General features: G+C 38.8%; 3 protein-coding genes across 7 annotated transcripts; 1 reads left to right on the forward strand and 2 right to left on the reverse strand.

The window, feature by feature from the left end:
- Positions 1-788: 788 nt before the first annotated feature.
- LOC113021674 (putative G-protein coupled receptor) lies at positions 789-4,831 on the reverse strand. Its single transcript, XM_026166372.2, has 2 exons — positions 4,691-4,831; positions 789-2,306 (listed from the first exon to the last, which is right to left on the reverse strand). Exon 2 carries the CDS (start codon positions 2,200-2,202, stop codon positions 934-936), a length of 1,269 nt encoding a protein of 422 aa, XP_026022157.2. The 5' UTR covers positions 2,203-2,306; positions 4,691-4,831; the 3' UTR covers positions 789-933.
- A 624-nt stretch (positions 4,832-5,455) lies between these two features.
- LOC113022272 (uncharacterized) lies at positions 5,456-11,481 on the reverse strand. Of its 4 annotated transcripts, none has more exons than XM_026167489.2 (7): positions 11,342-11,381; positions 10,915-10,927; positions 10,638-10,812; positions 10,393-10,549; positions 8,838-9,010; positions 8,364-8,592; positions 5,456-6,179 (listed from the first exon to the last, which is right to left on the reverse strand). In XM_026167489.2, the coding sequence occupies exons 1-7, from the start codon at positions 11,364-11,366 to the stop codon at positions 5,977-5,979; spliced, it is 975 nt and encodes a 324-aa protein (XP_026023274.1). In that variant the 5' UTR covers positions 11,367-11,381; the 3' UTR covers positions 5,456-5,976. The 4 variants fall into 4 exon arrangements, with proteins under 4 accessions (XP_026023274.1, XP_026023275.1, XP_026023279.1 ...); XM_026167490.2 differs by lacking the exon at positions 11,342-11,381 and adding an exon at positions 11,137-11,277; XM_026167494.2 differs by lacking the exon at positions 10,915-10,927 and having other exon boundaries at positions 11,342-11,481.
- A 67-nt stretch (positions 11,482-11,548) lies between these two features.
- On the forward strand, positions 11,549-19,003 carry rrp9 (ribosomal RNA processing 9, U3 small nucleolar RNA binding protein). Of its 2 annotated transcripts, none has more exons than XM_026167498.2 (15): positions 11,549-11,794; positions 11,918-12,012; positions 12,111-12,223; positions 12,305-12,372; positions 13,446-13,487; positions 13,586-13,712; positions 13,836-13,960; positions 14,071-14,163; positions 14,294-14,394; positions 14,477-14,611; positions 16,028-16,090; positions 16,195-16,352; positions 16,581-16,660; positions 16,756-16,829; positions 18,839-19,003. In XM_026167498.2, the coding sequence occupies exons 1-15, from the start codon at positions 11,711-11,713 to the stop codon at positions 18,939-18,941; spliced, it is 1,461 nt and encodes a 486-aa protein (XP_026023283.1). In that variant the 5' UTR covers positions 11,549-11,710; the 3' UTR covers positions 18,942-19,003. The 2 variants fall into 2 exon arrangements, with proteins under 2 accessions (XP_026023283.1, XP_026023284.1); XM_026167499.2 differs by having other exon boundaries at positions 16,195-16,340.
- The last annotated feature ends 180 nt before the right edge of the window (positions 19,004-19,183 follow it).

The following is a 19,183-nucleotide window of genomic DNA, read 5'->3' on the forward strand; positions in this document are numbered from 1 at the left end:
GGAGGTCAGAAACCATAAATTCAAACCCACAATGTCTGTCCTGAGACAAACTGTCGAACATAAATTGGGCAAATGAGTGTCTTTAGGCACGTATTAGTTATCTCTTGCAGAAAGTAAACTCAAGCAAACCTTAACAATATGCCTGAAGGACTTGGGTTGGCTGTTGAATCATGGTCACAACAGCCTAGCAGCCCCAGTGCACTCTTAGAGGCTGTTTCTGTGAGATTAATTAACTATGTGGTATATTAGTTAATGTTAACAGAATACAAAACATGAAGAAGAAATGAAGACATGCAGTTTACATAACTGTATATAATCCTGAACATCTTTCACCAGAGAATAAAGTAGATCCGATTTTAGACCAACATGCTAAAAAAAAGTTTTATATAAATCTCATACTTATTTCTAATGTACAAACATTGTTTATCAACATTATTAAAATGCCAGAAATTTATTTTCACATTTAAATTGATAAGAAATAAAATATCCTTGAACAAAACAAATATTTCCTCCTGTTTGTGTATAATAAATAACATTTACATAAATTCCTGGAATATAAATACAATAGGACAACATTTGATTGTGTAATAATTACTTGTGTTGATTCATTTTCATAAAACAGAACTATTGATTGTAGATAAAGAGTAACTTTACTTTAGGCTAGCTAATAAAATTAAAGTGATCTTTAAGGACTCGTTAAGGCTTGTTTCACCACAGTAACAATGCTTTTTTTAAAAGTCCATTTAGTACTTCTTTGAATCTTTATAGAAACGATTCAAAGACGAAAACAGTTTTTTTTCTGTATGCTGTCTCTCACTTGTTATTACTGTCTGCAAAAATTTGCTTGTCATATTGCATATGATCTTTAAATAACTTAATCCCCCAAACTTTCAATTATTTGTGGCACAACACTGAGGTACAGTAGAGCAAAATCTAACTGAACTCCTCTGGAATCTGTCCTGGTATCCTGAAACCAGTCTGCCCAGTATAATCCAGAGAACTGGGAGTAGCAAAGCTTGGACGTGTCTCTAAACTGCAGCTGGTCCTGTTGAGAAACTGCAAGAAGTTCTCATGACCCGAGCCCTCCTGGCTGGACGCTGGCAATTCCATTGGCCGAGTCGAGTAGCAGCGCCTTAGTTTACAAAGCTCTTCCCTAATCTGCCGATTTAGAAGCCCATAGAAAAAAGGGTTAATAGCAAATGACGAATATGCCAGCCAGGTGACAGTTTCCTCCAGGTCATCGGGGATCTGGGATGTTGCATCAAGTATCAAATGAAGGTGGAAGGCAAAATAAGGCAGCCAGCAGATTAGAAACTGCCCAACAATGACCACCAGAGTAAGAGCAGCCTTACCACCCCCGAAAGGCCGTTCTCGGGTAATCCTGCGTGGGGCATTGCGAGTTGTAATGATGGTAGTCTGACTGTTTATTGAGTCAGAGCGATGCTTCAGTTGACTGTTTGTCCAGGAGGGCAGAGGTCCATGTTGCCGGGCAGCCACACGGGCCACTTTGTAGATATTACAGTAGACAGCAAAAATCACAACTGCTGGCAGACAGAAACAGGTGACACTGAAGAGCACAGAGAAAATACGCCTGTGGTCACTGTTGCTCCAGTACAGTGAGCAGTGTGCTGCACTGACGGAGGTCAGGCTGCCATAAGACGGCCATCCAAACACAGTAGACAATCCCAGCCCTGCAGAAGCGACCCACACTATCACCATCACAGCTGCAGTCAGCTTCAGCGTCATCTTGACCTCATATCGCATGGGGTGAACAATGTAGTAATAACGCTCCACGCTAATAGCTGTGATGGTGAAGATGGAGGCTGCTATGAGGATTACATTGAGGAAGACATAGATCTGGCACTCCAGCATAGTGAACACCACACCAGCAAAGTACCCCGAGCTGGACACAATGCCGAGTGGCATGATCAAGATGGCACACAGAAGGTCCACTGCACAAAGATGGCACAAAAATACAAATTTCCTGAGATGAGGGGCTTTGATGACAACCACAAGAACAGCAGTGTTGGCCAGAAGTGCAAGAAAATTTAGGGTCACCATGAAAAATAATCCCATGAGGTCCTTGAGACGTGTTTGTGGGCTGGGAACATTTCCTAAGTGTCTGCTGGGTGCAGAAGGCTCTATTGGCCAAGCGGCAGTGCTTTCATTGTACTCAGTCACAAATGAACTGTACTCTTCCATGATTCATAATAAAGAACGAGTTAAGATCTGTATTCCAGTGGCTCCCATTGTTAAGCGACGAAGCTAAAAAGTTCTTCAGACATCAAAAGAAATACACCTCACTTCTGTAAAGACAAAATGAAGAAAAGGATAAATATATCAATGGCAAATTTTGCATCTTTTCATTTGCATCAGATGGCTTTACTTTTGCACAGTGGAAACACTTTCTAGTAAAGCATTACGTATTATTTCGCAAATTTGGAGCTACTTTCCAATAAGTTTTGCTAAATCCTCGTCTGTATTCACCCAGTAGTTGCTCATTTTATCTGCACTGAGCCCTTTGTAATTTGTCTCAAACAGTTAACTGCTTTAGCTTAAAATGACGATGGTAGTTGAGGGCAAACTAAAACAGAACAGCTTTAGGCTGAAAATCTTTAAAATGCTCTCCAGAGCTCAGATAGCCTGCAGCTGGGTGATAATTGTTTGCAGGTTCTTTGATAGGAACGGGCCTTTTCACAAGTAGCTATATTGATTACAGTAAGGACAAAGAATGTTAACAATACACGCTATAAGTTACACAAAGCACTGTTAAGGGGGTTATTTAATACCTATTAGATCATTTCTGAATGATAAATTCTAAACATCTTTCCAACTTTAAACCTGCATTCCTAAAGCCATATGTAGTCTCAAGGCATGAGTTGAGATAACCCTAATGACATCACAACAATGGCATTAGCCATTTAAAAAAGCACATCCAGAGCCACAGAAGGCATTACATACAACAGTTTTTAACGTACAATATTACATTTGTTGTCAAATTGATCATAACTCATCACACTAACTGTATCTGACATACTCTGCAGTGTGATATATAAATACAAACATCCAGGAGTACTCACTACAACCTTCATCAAAACACACAGACGTTCACCTTATTAGTTAGGCTGTTTATGCCATTTTGTATCTATAGTGAGGGAGAAACATGATCAATGGGAATAATTCATGGAGGACACTGTGTTTCTCCTCCATCCATCCCCATCCTTTAGAAATGAAAGATAATGAGCATGCTTGTTTTAGCCCAGCTGCAGTGAACTGCCTGCATTGATTAGTATGTGTTCAGTGTCACCCTTCACCATACCATCAAAGAGGAGACCTTAAACCAGAACACGCCTGACCCCTAATCACCGAGCAATCTAGAAATAGTATATAAAACAATGTAACAAATGTAACATTAATCCGTTTACATTTACTTTCACGTCTGTGCTGCCCTTCATGTGCCTCCCCCATAAATGTATCTAACTATCTTGTTCTCATAATCATAATCAGGTTTCAGGCTGTGGAGGACGCTGTGTCCTAAATACATGTGCTCTCTATCCACTGGTTATCCACTGATTCTCTCTGCCGCTGTAATCTTCTATGGTGGACAGCTATTGGCATGCCACGTTTGCACTGAGATTTATCCCCAGGAAGGACTAGTACATGTACATTCTCATACACATTATGTAAGGCTGTCCTCGTTCTCATCATGTTCCAGTTGCAGCCCAGCATGTGATGTTCTTCAGTCCACAAATGACTTCTGAACAGGTTTACCTTTTCTAGCCACTGCTCAGTTTCACTTTATTTGATTCTCCAAAACATTTGTAGTTATTTTACATCTACGTTTAATACTTCTGTCTGATTTTATCGCTCCTCTTGGTTTTTCAAATAAATCCTTTTTAAAAGCCAAAAAAGGTCTTAAGAACCATTTTGATGTATTTAAGCTTGCATAATGTTAGTGATGAGCATTTATTCCATTATCTGACTTTTCTGTTGAATTTGAATTGCACAAATAGGTTTTAAAGAGTTCAAACTTAACGCAAGAAACTGAAAGTGTTGACCAATTTTAATTAGATTTAAAAATGAGGTCTCCAATAACTGTTAACTCAGCTCATTCTGATACAAAATGAATGACACTTTAACATGCAGCTGCAAAATTCCATCCATGTGCTACAGTATGTTGAAATGCTGAAAGTTCATAAGTTTAGGTTAATAATTTCATTCATTCATTCATTATAATAAATTCACTAGAAGGCAACATTTCATCAGCTTGTAATGTACTTGGACTTTGTGGGTTTTAAATGTGTAGTGAACCCTATGAATTGATGCACAGTTATATTCTTAACTAGCATTATCTATCCAGTTTTTCTGAATGACATAATTTGAGAGACTTTTTTATTTCTGGCATGGCTCAACTTGGTGTTAAACTTGCTCAACTTTAAGAAAAAAACCATTAAGGCAGTGTCAGTGAAATCTGCTAAACAAATTCTAACAATTTCAGGAAGTGTTACACAAACGTCTCAGTCATTTGATCTGATAGAACAAAATAAATCAATGAAATAAGTAAATATGAAAGTGAAATGCTTTACTTTACTTTGCATTTTACTTTAAGCAATGAACCAAACAAATAGAATAATATATATTCTTTCACATCATAGTTAAGTGTTATATAATCAAATAGCTATATACTTACATCAAAGCACTTTCATTTTGAAAATTGGTCCTTAAAAAGTTCTTGTAAACTAGAAATCTTCCAAAACACTCTGATATTTCAGAAACTTTGAAAAGCATCAAATTCAGTACTCAGGTGTTGCTGCAGGTGCATAATGGTCCACCGGGAACTATCCTGCTGTGTTGCAACTTCTCATGAAAACAGCTGATTTCCGACAGGAAAAAAAAGGCTTTTGAGGCTTGACAGAGGACCCCTGGGAGGACTGAGGGTATCGGAGAGAGGTGATGTGCTGTGAGTCCACTGAGGCAGCCCAGCTAGCCCGAGGGAGGGGGGGGGGGGGGGCGAGGAGCCAGCCTTTGGTTGTCCAAATCACATCTTTCAAGCGAAGATGACTGCATCAAACCGCCTCCCACTGACATTAACCATGTCCCACACACACTGTCGTTCATCAGTCAGTCAGTATGTGGCTGTGACTGTTACACACTGTTCTTGTTCTTACACTTGCTCCTCTATTCTCTTCATAGCTCCAGAGAACGAGGACACTGGTGTATTGCTTGAATGTAATGACTCATTTACCATTTAACACACAGTACTTCCTTAATTTAGTTAACCGAGTTTCTTTCTTTTCTTTTTTTATTTACTTAAGTAACAGTCACCTTTCAGCGGAGTAGATCAATACTACAACAGGGGAAACAGGGGTCAGTACTGACATCTGTTGGCTGAGGAGGAAACAATACTGTAGGTTACTGTGCTGATGGAAGAAAGATTCAAATAACTGAAAAAATATCAGCTGCAAAACTTTATTGTTTGTTAGGGTGAAGCACAGAAAACACATGACAAACATTTTGAAACAGTTATCACATACAGTATACCTTGAAATTACCTGCAATGCACAAGTTGGAATGAACAACAGGGCAAAAGTGAGATCCCTGTCCTACTCACACGTGTAAAGGTCAGCTGACTGACTGATTCTAGCTTAAAAGGTTATTAACTTATAACCACTCTCTTAAATACAGTAAGAAAACCTAAATAAGAACACTTGTTTACAGTATTAATGATTACATATGTGGCAGTGTATAGCGCTATCGAACGTCTGGGTGTGGACACCATGTGACACTCAAGGTGAAAACAATCTAACAGACATTAACTGCTGTCAACGTAAAAATATAAATACTTATCATTCTTAAAAAATAAAGAACTAGATTTTAATGCTGAATGAACTATAGTGGATAAAAAAGGCAATCTGTGACCTATTTCTATCAGACATGAAATACGTGTGACCAACGGATGAAGACAGAGGTGAAGGACTATAACTGAGAGTCACTTGTCATTGCTCCGTCGTCGGGCAGAAGCGAGGCATCTTGGCAAAAGCTTTGCTCAGCATTAGCTCTGTTTTCTGTTTTACCCAACCCCAGTCTCTTCTTCAATAATTTATCCTCATTGTTCAACTTTGTGCGGATTGCGGTTTTTATTTGGCTGCTGTCAACACTGAACTTGGCTGCCACATGATCTGCAGGAAAGAAACAGAAACCTCTGGTTATCAAATTAGTACGTACAGTGGTGTGAAAAAGTGTTTGCCTTCTTCCTGATTTTCTAGTGTTTTGCATATTTGTCACACCTCTATGTTTCAGATCTGTTTCAGAAGTAATGCCCCCTCTTGTTAAATCACAAATTTACTATGATTCTTGTTTTGTTAATCATTGTTTTGGAAAGTGTTTTACTACAGACACCCAGGCCTGAATACTGGCAGACCTGTTGAATCAAGAAATCACTTGAGAAACAAAGTCAGAGATATTCATCAGTCTGGAAAGGGTTACAAAGACATTTCTAAGGCTTTGGGACTCCAGTGAACCAGAGTGAGAGCCATTACACACAAATGGAAAAACTTGGAAAAGTGGTGAAGCTTCCCAGCAGTGACTGGCCTACCAAGATTACTCCAAGAGCACACCAATGACTCATCCAGGACAATATTATGGAACCACAAGCTTCACATGTCTCAGTTAAGGTCAGAGTTCATGATTCAACAATAATAAAGAGACTGGGCAAAAATGCCATCCGTGGGAGAGTTCAAGGAGAAAACCACTGCTGACCAAAAAGAACACAAAGACTCGGCTCATATTTGCCTGAAAACATCTTGATGTTCCTCAAGAATTTGGGGGAAATACTCTGTGGACTGACAAGAACAAATGCTGACATTTTTAGAAGCATGTGTCCCATTGCATCTTCATCTCATCTTTCATTTCAGAAAAGGATCATACTGGCAGTAAAATATAGTGGTGGCAGTGTGATGGTCTGGGGCTGTTTTGCTGCTTTAGGACCTGGAAGACTTGCTGTGATAAATGGAACCATGAATTCTATGGCGTTATTTTTGTGCCACTATTCTGAGCGCACGTAAAAAAAAATTTTGAGCGCACGTAAAAAAAAGTTTGCAGGTGCAAGTGTTGCATTTTGAGGAGAAATTTATTTTGAGCGTAGAAAAGCTAAATTTGAGTGAACAAAACTCATTGCTGCGTGCAAAAAAAAAATGTATTTCAGTGTTTGCTATTATCCACACACACAAACACACAATAGCAGCCCCTCTCGCTCAGTTTTTGCATTTGCGCTTGCTCGCAACGTGTTGCTCGCGCTCTCAACGTGTTGCTCGCGCTCTCAACGTGTTGCTCGCGCTCTCAACGTGTTACTCGCGCGCTCAACGTGTTGCTCGCGCTCTCAACGTGTTGCTCGCGCGCTCAACATTTCTGCCCGTGCGCGCTCAACATTTCTGCCCGTGCGCGCTCAACTCTTTCTCTACACCGTTATATTTGTGCCACAAAACCAGCCAATCACAGACTTGGATGCAAAAAAATCCAAGCTGAGCGCACACGGGCAGAAATGTTGAGGGCGCGAGCAACACATTGCGAGCGAGCGCAAATGCAAAAACTGAGCGAGAGGGGCTGCTGTTGTGTGTGTGTGGATAATCGCAAACACTGAAACACTTTTTTTTGCACGCAGCAATGAATTTTGTTCACTCAAATTCAGCTTTTCTTCGCTCAAAATAAATTTCTCCTCAAAATACAACACTTGCACCTGCAAACTCTTTTTATGTGCGCTCAGAATAGTGGCACAAAAATAACGCCATAGAATTCTGCTGTCTACAAAAAATCCTGAAGGAGAAGGTCTGTTTCTGACCTCAAGCTGAAGCACTATTCAAGCACAATGATCCAAAATACACCAGCAGGTCCACCTCTGAATTGCTTAAGAAAAACAAAATAAAGGCTTTGGAGAGACCCAGTCAAAGTCCTGACATAAATCCGATTGAGATGCTGTGGCATGACCTTAAAAAGGTGGTTCATGCTCAAAAGGCATGCCAGTTATCGCTAATGCTTGATTGTAGCTGTTGCTGCTAAGGGCGGCACCAACCAGTTAGTAGTTTTAGGGGGCAATCACTTTTTCATACAGGGCCATGTAGTTTTGTATTATTTTCCTCTTAATAATAAAAATCTTCATATAGAAACTCCATTTTGTGTTTAATTGTGTAATTGTGTTATGTTTGTCTGATTTTCAAATTTGTTCGATGATCTGAAACGTTAAAGTGTGACAAACATACAAAAAATAGGAAATCGGGAAGGGGGCCAACACTTTTTTCAATCACCATATACAGCATTTACAAAGAAGGCTAATGTTTCTAAGGCATCCTTAGTGTTCCTTGATTTACCGATTAAACTTTTCAAAATCTCAGGTGGGAGCTGTGGCTTGTGGCAATCCTCTCCCGTAAAGGTATTCCTACGGCCCTGCAGAGAGTGGGTGGCCAGCGTTTCTCTGTCAAAAAGTATCATGAGCAGGGCTGAAGTGTACTTCTTGTAGTCTGCAATTTCTGCAATGCGCTCATAAAGATTTTTTGGCACTCGAAGATTCTCTGAGAGATAGATGAAATTGTGGTCATCCTACAAAGAAAAAGAAATATCTTTTATAAAAACATTACATTTCATTGGTGTTTGATCCCAAATTAACCACTTATAAAATAACAAATTAGTGCTAGCCTGCCTGAGCTTAAAAACAATGAACATTTCAAATGAGCACCAATGACATATAACTTCTTCTAAGATAACAAAATGTTAATGAACTGATCAATCTGCCAACTCAGTTATACAAAGAAAGTACAAAGTCTACAGCACACAGGAGCGTTGACCTCTGGTATATTATGAAGCGCTCTCATTTCTGCCTCAGGCTCAGTCAGGAAAGAGATAGTCTCATCAGAGTTTTGTGGCGCAACTGCTCCTTCGCCTCCGTGGAGAACATGATCCAGGGTGACCCGCAGTTCATGTGCCGTGTGCCTCATCTGCATCATGAGAGTGTTCATCTCTGAAAAACGTTACAAACCACTGAAGTAAATCCGACACATGGTGAAGATATTCATCAGATAAATTATTTCATTTTATGTTTACAGCATAAACTCAGACAGAAAACTAAAAAGACTGACGGGATCCAATTTTTCCTTCCGCACATGTTATCAATGCACTAGACAGTTACACAGACGAATACTCAACATTTGACATTTAAATTTTAATAAGGCCCTGTTCTTGTCATTGTTGTTAAGAAATTCCCTTAAGTAATCTTCAGGAAAAGTTCTCCTGGCTTCTTGAAAGAAGCTCAAAGCTCTTCTTTGGATGTTGGCTGCCTTTTGTTTCTTTCTGTTTTCTCTGTCACGCACTGCTTCAGTAATATTTGCTCTGTCAAGGCCAATCCATGACTGTGTGTTTGGAATCATTGTCAGTATAAAAAAATGAAGCTGTTGCCAATCAGAAATTTTCCAAATGGTACCTCGCTGTTCTTCTGCTCACAAAAGTTTGGCAAATTCAAATTTTCCATACCCATTTCCTTCCTTACGCATGGCTTCTTGACAGCCACCCTCCAGCTGAGACTGTTTGTGATGAGGCTTCAGTGAACAGTAGATGGATCAACTGAAAGGCCAGATGCATCTCCTCAGATCTTTTCTGGCTTTTTTCCTAATTATTAAGGACATGACTTTCACATACTGTAGATATTTTTCTAACACTTCTTTTGTCCTCTGCTTATCCAGAACAAATTCTCCACAAGTTCTATAAGGACACACTTCCCACCATGTTGAGATGTACCAACTTTTAAGCTAATAGCTCTGTGAGAATTACCATGATGGTACAAAAATACAATTTTATGCCCATCAACATAAATTATCTTTGGCATATTCAGTTCATTTAACTAAAGAAATGGGAACAAATTACATGCTTTTCGCCACAGGCTGCTAGTAACAAAGATACAATTTAAAATGAACTCTTTGCTAAGTTGTCTGGAAAGTGTAGTCAAAACACTGATTCGTCTCCTCACTTGGGTGCCTTTTTATGCTTGAATGATTCATAGGTCAGTCTTAAGTGGATTAACAAAGACAAAGGATTTCCTTGGAATTGGCAAGTATAAGAACTCAACTGAAAATGAGTGAAAAAGCAACCAGTGACCAAAGAAAAACTTTGGTGAAAGAGCTTCCTGCTCTTCCACTTTTTAAAAAAATTACAAGAAGGTCTAACTCCCAGGAAGAAAAATACAAAGAAATGCAGGATGACTCATTCGGATTTGTCCTTGTAGCATCTAAACCAGTTAGGTTTAGTTAGAGTAATGTGTGTGCTACAATAAATATTAATGTGGTCTGACAGTATTTTTAAAGGATATAAATTAACTGATTGATTGATTAGTTAATTTTTCCCACCCACCTTTGAGTTCCCTCAGCTCTCTCTCAGCCAAAATTCTGCATCTGCGTTCATATTTCAGTTGTGCCTGCAGCTGCTCTATTTTCATGAGAAGGCTGATGGTGTCTGTTCTGATTCCCGGGCTTGCAACATTGTCTTCATCAAATTCAATAGTGTCAAGCTGCCACAAGAGTTGAAAAAGAACACATAAAAAAAATCCAAGTTATACACAAGTTACTTATTCTGATAATTAAACAATGAACTCTCACGTCATTGTTGGGATAAGGTGAGTAGCTGGCCTCTTCATGGAGCCTAAACTTATCCTCGCCTGAATGACAGCCAAACTCTTGTGCATCTGTAACGTTATCGATCTTTATCATCTTAATGGGTGGCTGTGCTGCAGTCGCACCTGCGTCTCTCTTGGGTGGCATGGTGGTGAACAATCTGGGAAGAGTAAAAAGCACGTTGACACACCAAGTGCTGCTGCTTTTCTGCACAGGACAAACTCAAAGTTGGAGCCAAACTTTTTTCTTTTTTTTCACTCACTCAGCGACGATCTCTGCTCGTTTTAAACTCCCCCATGCAAAAACAGAGAGACAAAAAAAGGTTTGCAGTCAACCTTGCATCCCCCTCCCGCTGTCTCATCCCCCCTCCTCCTACCTACTACTAGCCTCCAGCTGCTGGAGCCAATGAGTGATGCAAACTGCATTTCAAAACATGTTCAAATACACGTGATATTTACTGTGCGATAGTTTAGAGGAACCTCACCTCAGGTTGAGCTCAACGACAAACTGTAAACACAGTCACTGAAGACAAAGGCAGTGCAGTACATGGAAATACTGCGTAGTAGAGGAAGTAGTAATACTACTGCAGTAGTACAGTACATAGATCCTGATATAATTAGGGATTTTTTTTAACCGCCGCGCATAACATTTTCGATTAAACATGTGTGAAATACTAATCTTACGTTTACCTTCCACTGTGTGTGGCGGGCACATTTATGGGATTACCGTCTTGTCAAATGCATATTTTTACAATTATGTGCGGAACAAAGCTGCGAAAACTTATTCCCCGAGGGAAGTATTTCGCCCCAGCACAATTTCCTGTTCATCGAAATTCCTACACGGGCCAATTAAAATCCAGAATTTTTATAAAGGGTGGGACATGTTAGAGTGAACGTGACAATTAGCCAATCAGTGTGCGCTCGCGGCCCATCTCAGCTTCCTAGTTTGGTTGCAGTCGACCCATGTGGGTTCAATGTTGACTTGCGGCTTGAGAAAGTTGAAGAGTTAACGCTGCATAACTGTTGTCAGTTTTGAAACGCTGCTTGTTGCGTTTCGACATGTCTTCATCATTCTTTTTAAAAACAAAAGAAAACCCCAAGTTTGCCAAGAAGGGGAAAAATACGGCGGGCACGAAGCGAAAGGTAGGTGAATTGAACTGTTAGCGGGTAAGCTAAACCATAGGGTTCACTCGTGGCTTCTTAACTGGTTTCCACTGTTGTTATAACGCTTTTATGGTAGATACATCGTATTTTTCCCCCTCGCAGGGTGATGTGGATCCTACCGGAAAAGGCAAATTACGAGCGAAGAAATCGAGCTCGAAATATAATGAAGAGATTTCCAGCGACTCAGAGACGGAGAGGTGCGTTTTCAGTGGGGGTTATACATTAATCACAAGCCTTTGGCCTCTAAATAAAAGCACGAGTCTTAATGATCTTTGTGATAATTTGATTTTTCCAGTGCCACAGCGCCAAAGAAAAGGCAGTCCACCGAGCAGATTGAGTATGAGGAGACTCCACAGGAGAAGAAGCTGAGATTAGCTAAACTTTACCTGGAGCAGCTCAAGGAAGAAGGTAAACTTGTGTCATTTACACAGGCACAACATTAAAATTCATTATTCCAGAATGAATGAAAATAATTCTTCTTATCTTCAGAGGAAAATAAAGCAGAAGAAGCCTCCTTTGAGACAGATCTAATTGCGGGAAGACTTCAAGAAGAAGTGGTAAGACATTTCCTATGTGAGCCCGTTTAAATGGTAGCTGTAGTACCAGGGTACCTTACATGACTTGGTTATTACACTGCCAGTTTCATGTGTTGAGCTATGTCTCTGTGTACTAACATTTACTCAGATTGTCCCCTCACAATGAAAATATCTTGTTGCCAACTCTACACCTAACATTACAAACTGTTGAGCCTGTTGGCCAGATGTTCCTTAGATCATGCTGTTGTGAACGCCATTCATCCTGTCATTAATTGAGTTTTCACTTCTGGTCGATTTGCCCTTGCTCCTTTGTATGAATCGATCTCTCTATGCTCGGCAGTAACACAAGTCCTCCTGAATATGTAGCAGAAATGCGCTCAGTATTTTGTTTTTGTTTTGGTTTGTTTTTTTTACTTGAGGCAGACATTTGATGGTATCTGTGGGTCCTTATATTTTGGCAATAATTATTATGCTCTCAATTCCAAAAAGTTGATTCTGTTCATCTGGACGTAGTATTTTCAGTGGGAGAAACATTTTGTCACTCATCCAAGTGACTTCTTCAGTCTCTGAAGACTGACATGACTTCTTCAGAAGTCACTTGGATGAGTGAATTGACAGTACTGAACAGGTTGATCAACATAGAGGTAGACTACACTTCAGAGTTTCAGAGGGGTTTGCTGTTATGACATTCCTATGGCATAGATTCAACTCAGATGTCTAAATCAAATCTTAATAAAGTTTTTTTTGTTCCCATGATTTTTCAAAGTTTAGTTAGGCCACAGTTTAGTTTCAGTTTCACAAGACAATTTTCTCTAAATTAAATAATGACTGATGTAAAAATGCTGATGTGGTCTTCTGGGTTACAGTTCAGTAATTTCTAATAATTTGCAGCTTTACATCTTATGATCAGATGCAAGAAATATTTTGGTTGTACTTGATCACATCAAAAACAGTATCTCATTGATACTGTTTTTTTTTTTTTTTTTTTTTTTTTTTTTTTTGGGATTTACTGTACTTGATTTGCTGGACTTGTGTTTATAATATTGATATTTCTGTGGATGTGAGTTTATTTTATTTTTTCCTTCTCCCATCAGCTTGAACAGAGAGGAAAGCTCCAGCGGCTCATCGCCAAAGATGTAATTATCAGAATTTTCATCCTTTTAATCCCGCTGTGTGTCTAATAAGAAGTTTAATGTTATTTATTTCTGTGTGTTTTTTGTTTGCTTGTTTTTAGCTCATACCACCAGATCCTTCAGAGATCAGGATGTTCAGAGGACACAAACTTCCAATTACGTGCCTGGTCATCACTCCAGATGACAAGTACATCTTTTCTGCTGCCAAAGACTGCTCCATCATTAAATGTTAGTGTATAGTTAATCCTTACAAATTTTTTTAAACTCCTGTTGTGAAAATAAATTCAAATTATTTCACAGTTGTGAAGGCTAATACTTTAATAATAATATGTTTGGAAATGTTCTTATTAGGGGATGTTGAGAGTGGTAAAAAAATACATACAATACCTGGTGGAAGGAAGGGTACAGAGGATCGCCATGTTGGACATACAGCCCACATCTTGTGTATGGCCATATCATCGGATGGCAAGTACTTGGTGAGTAGTTCTTCCTCAGCAATTCCTGCTTTTACCAATTTTGGGAATCCAGCTTATTCTACCTTTCTTACCAAAGTGTGACCATAACGTCTTTGTTTACATATTTTTAGGCCACTGGAGACATGAACAACCTGATCATGATTTGGGAGGCAGAATCGTGTAAACATTTGTATAAATTTACAGGACACAAAGGTGCTGTGTCGGTATGTTCTTGATGTTTTTTTTTTTTTTCCCCCTCACTAGTTGGCTACAATTTTGACATTTTAACATCTCAGCTGTGCGTTGGTGATACCTGCAGTTCTCTTATAACACAATCTTCTTTTTCCTTCACAGGGCCTTTCATTCAGGAAGGGGACTCATGATCTGTACAGCGCCTCTCATGACCGCTCAATCAAAGTGTGGAATGTGGATGAGAATGCATATGTAGAAACTCTGTGAGTGACCAATCAGAAAATAATTTCTCACATTCATTTGGCTCTAGTGTGTGAAATTAACTGTGACTGTAAATTCCTGTAGCTTTGGCCATCAGGACTCGATCACAGGACTGGACAGCCTGAGCCGTGAGCGCTGTGTGACTGCAGGAGGGCGGGACGGTACTGTACGGGTGTGGAAGATAGCTGAAGAGTCTCAGCTGGTGTTCCATGGCCATGAGTGAGTCTCTTGACTTCTGTGCATTGCTTGTTCTCACCAGTGTGCACAAATTCAGGTGCTTTGTCTGTTTGCTTGTTTTCTAAGATTCATATAAAAGCATTTAATAATTGCACAGAAATGTTCATAGTCTGCATTAAAAATATATGCAAAATTACCATCTGAAATAAGAGAACCTGAGAATGAAGCCAGAGTGTTTCCACAGGAGTGGTAATTGTTATTATTTATTTTTAAACAGAAAAAGCGATGCTTGGCTGGAATGACAAGTATGCTGAAGATTGCTTCCCCAAAGACAAACTAGCTCAAGTTAAAACTTGACTTTGTAGTTGGTGTGGGGGGGGAATCTAAGCAGAATGTAAGAAAGAGAAGACAGTGGATAGCAAGGTGCACCTCATCTGTTGGCTTCAGATGAGAAATTATTTCAAATATTGAAAAACCCCCATATTCTTCAGCATATGCAATAAATAGTTAAAATAAGATAACTAGTATATATGAAAAATGTTAAAGTCTACACATTCTCATTTTTGTTCTTTATAGGCAATTTAATATTTTATAGTGTTGTATTTAATTCTAAATTTGAGCATTTTTGACCTATGGTCTTTTGGAATAGGGTAAATATTGACCAAAACAGAAAACGTAATATGGAAATATTGTGCTAATACACATGGTTTACACGCAGATTTGTTCACAAGCACTGTTTGTGAACCAATCACATTTTACTTTTTTGGCCTGAAAAAATAAATTAATAAATCTTAAAATTAGAAACCATTAGGAAATTATTTTTGGACACTGCAAATGTCAGCTAAACCACTAGAAGAAAGAAGTGGCTCGGTGGTGTAGTCGTTAACACATTAACCTTACATGCAAAAGATCTTCAGTTCAAGACGGAGAGCAAACAAACCCAGAGTCATGCTACTCAGAGAGCCAGTCGCAGGCTTGGATAAATGTTGTGTCAGAAGGTATCTGGCTGTGCCAAATCATACACGCAGATCCCATCTGCTGTGGCAACCCCTAGGGAAATAAGGGAGCAACCAAAAATGGCCAAAAATCAGCACAATTTCTCATGGATGATCTTGCTCTTCTGCTGCTGGCACTATACTCTCATATAAAGTTTGAAAAAATATGAAAGAAATCAAATTATTACTACCTTTGTTACCTTTGTTACTACCTTTTTGACTGCTGCGTGGTTTTTATTGTCCCTCTACCATTAAACATGTCTGTTGGTTGATTTATATAAAATCTTTTGATATTAGATGTATTGGAGTAATTTTCATTCTGAAAATTTAACAGCACAGCTTGATTTTTTTAAATTTTTTTTTAATAGATGTACACATTCATAAATGCATATTTATTTATAGTCTATTTTTCTTTAAGCATACAGTGAGACTGACAACTCTGATTTTGTTGTCTTTTATTAAGGGGTTCAATTGACTGTATCCAACTCATAAATGAGGAACACATGGTAACAGGAGCAGATGATGGGTAATAATTTGCTGCTATGTTGATTCAGTTTCTTTCTCTCCATTTTTATTTATTCGGTGTGTAATAGTGTGAACTAACTCATTCATATTTCCTGACAACCTCAGCTCTGTGTGTCTTTGGAGTGTCAACAAGAAGAAACCTCTCAGCACAGTGAAACGGGCCCACGGTTGCCATGGTGATGCAGGGATTGAGCAGCCTCATTGGGTCTCTTCAGTGGCGGCACTTCAGAACTCTGATACTATTGCCTCAGGTGCCTATAGCTGTGAGAAACCTCTTCATGTGCTTTTCAGTAACACATGGACCCGTTTTTATTCGCAGGATAATGTAAATAAAGTGTTTTACGAGTGATTTGTTTGAATGCAGATGTATTCAGTGCAAGTAATAAATTCATTCCTGATGAAAAGGACATCAAAGTAATACATCAACCTAGGTTGGTGTTTAAGTAAGCTGTCGTCATTTGGCTTTGTATAACAACGGATCTTCCTTGCAGGCTCCCACAACTCAGAGGTTAATGTGTGGAAATGTGGCCAGAATTATCGTGGGCTTCAGCCTCTGTTCAGTGTACCAGTGGTAAGCAGTTAACCCTTTCCTCTCATTTAAATAAATAAATAATAATAAGTTGCATAAATGCTTATTTTCTTTCTCTACTTTCCTTTCCTGCCTAGTCTGGTTTCGTCAACAGTTTGAAGTTTTCAAGCTCTGGTCAGTTCTTGGTTGCAGGAGTTGGACAGGAGCACAGGTACATTTATACTCATGTTTCCATAGAAACTAAAGTTCCTGAAAACTAATGAATGTCAGCACAAGTTCATGTTTAGTGGACAAAACATCCACTAGGTGGCAGTGTTAATCCATCTTTAACATTTTAGAATTTTTAGGTTGACTTGGCCTCATTCATATAGTTATGCAGTTACTAACTGAAGGTAACCAGGAAGTATGATGTTGGATAATGTCACACTTGTCATGTAGTATTTTCGATCAGTTTAGCTGAATGCAAGGTAAAATAAAATGTGCAAGTGGATCAGATATTTTGTCTTGATGCATGCTCAATCATCCAGGTCAGTAAATCCACAAAAGATGATTCTGTTCATGTTGGGGAAACCTGCAGTCAGCTGAGACTGAAGAAGTCACTTGAATGAGTGACGAAGCATTTATCCCACTGAAAATCTGTCCAGATGAACAAAATCAACTTTTGTGGATCGGATATTTTGTTTTGGTGTGTCGATCATAGTTACAGATTTTACAGAATGACATGTAAATCTGAACTGTTTTTTTTTTTGTTTTGTTTTTTTTCTTTATTTTGATTGTATTGACATATGAAACAAACAGTGTTAAACTTGACCACTGTGAAAATTGCTGAGGGGAACTGACAGTGATTATTGTAATTTGATATCCAAAATGCTTTCTTGTGTACTGGAGGGTCTGAGCTGCTCTATAGTAAATCAATCCATCCACCCACTCATGGCTGTAGCTCAGGTCATCTACTGATCAGAAGGTCAGTGGTTCGATCCCTGGATGCCCCTAGTCTTCACTCATCCATTGGTGTATGAATGTGTGTGAATGGTACTAAGCACTTAGACGCATACAAGGTGGTGCTTGTGTGAATGGGGTGAATGTGGCATGTTGTATAGAGTGCTTTGAGTACTATATAAGAATCAGTCCATTTTACCATTTACCATCTCTTCCACTTATCCATTTCAGGGGGGATTATCCCAGCTACCACAGAGCGAACTGTTCTCTACAGTACAGTTTAATTAATCCAAAACCTTGTCCGACAGATAGGATTTTTATGACTAATACCTGTATTGACCAATTACTCGTTTGCTCTCTGGACCAGCTGTTGCTTATAGGGAAGTTACAGATTGCCTTCATCTGCAATCAAAACTTATGACTTATCTGAAGGGATCTTGTCTTTTCTTTACTTTGTAAATGTTTATCAGTCATTATAAATACCAAAACCTCGGGATCAGGAAATGGCCTAGCTGATATGTCAGTCAGACTAATTGTGCCTCCAAAGATGTGCAGGTTACTCGTACTGTGTGCATTAATACTGCTCTATAGCAGTGTTTTTAAACTGTGTACTGATAACACGTCAGGTGGTCCCCCACCCTTTTTTATTTCCGAAGGTGCAATATCCGTGTTTTCCAAAAAAGTTTTATTGGAGCATTGGAGAGGTGCTTTTTTTTTCTTTTCTAACCTTACCTGAATCCATCTTAGATGAGCTCGGGCTCAGAGACAGCTTCTGCATTTCTCAATCACTGTTTATTCCCTCGAGGTTTTTGCTTTGCATGCTAGAGTTTTAATGAACTGACAGTTTTCAGGAGTGTGCCTGAGCCTGTGCATTGATTTCTACTTCAGAATTGTCTGTTTCCAGCACGGTGTTGCCTGAGGACACACAGATCACAGACATTAATTACTGGTTTTCAACCTTTGCGCAAAGAGATTTCTCCGGATCTCTGATTTTTAATGTACCATAGATGATGAAATTCTTTGCAGTCTTCTATTGAGTGGGCAAACCATCCTCAGTTTTTCTTCTGAAAGCCTCAAGCTCACTGTGGTGATCGTTTAATACAAAATGTTTATGACCTGTTACCAGATATCAGATTTAAACCATTTCTCCAGTGTTTTATTACTCCATCCCTCCTTATTTGTTTTTTAATTAACAATCCATATGGTGGTTAATCATTAATCTTCAGTGAACTGTTAGTGTTAAAATAATGATTTGTAAATAAATCTTTGTTTTGTTTACAGATTGGGACGATGGTGGAGACTAAAGGAAGCCAAGAATGGAATTTATGTTATTCCTCTTAAAAGGAAACCCTCTGATCCAGAGGAAACTAAAAGCGCTGAATAGAAAACTGTTAAATGCTTTTCCTTTTGTAAATTAAAGATCTAAAAATAAAAAATAAAATCTCAGGATTTTTTTAATTTTATTTATTTTTTCTTTACTTACTTTAAAAAATAAAAAATAAAATCCAGACAGTATCTGTTTCTACAGTTGTCTGTGGATTCCTCTTGTTATTAAAAGACAATAACAGCTTTTGGTTTAGTGAAGAAGTCAAAGCATTGTTGGTAAGGCATCCCTGCATAAAAATA

This window comes from Astatotilapia calliptera, chromosome 5 (assembly GCF_964374335.1).
Source record: "Astatotilapia calliptera chromosome 5, fAstCal68.1, whole genome shotgun sequence".
Taxonomy (NCBI): domain Eukaryota; kingdom Metazoa; phylum Chordata; class Actinopteri; order Cichliformes; family Cichlidae; genus Astatotilapia; species Astatotilapia calliptera.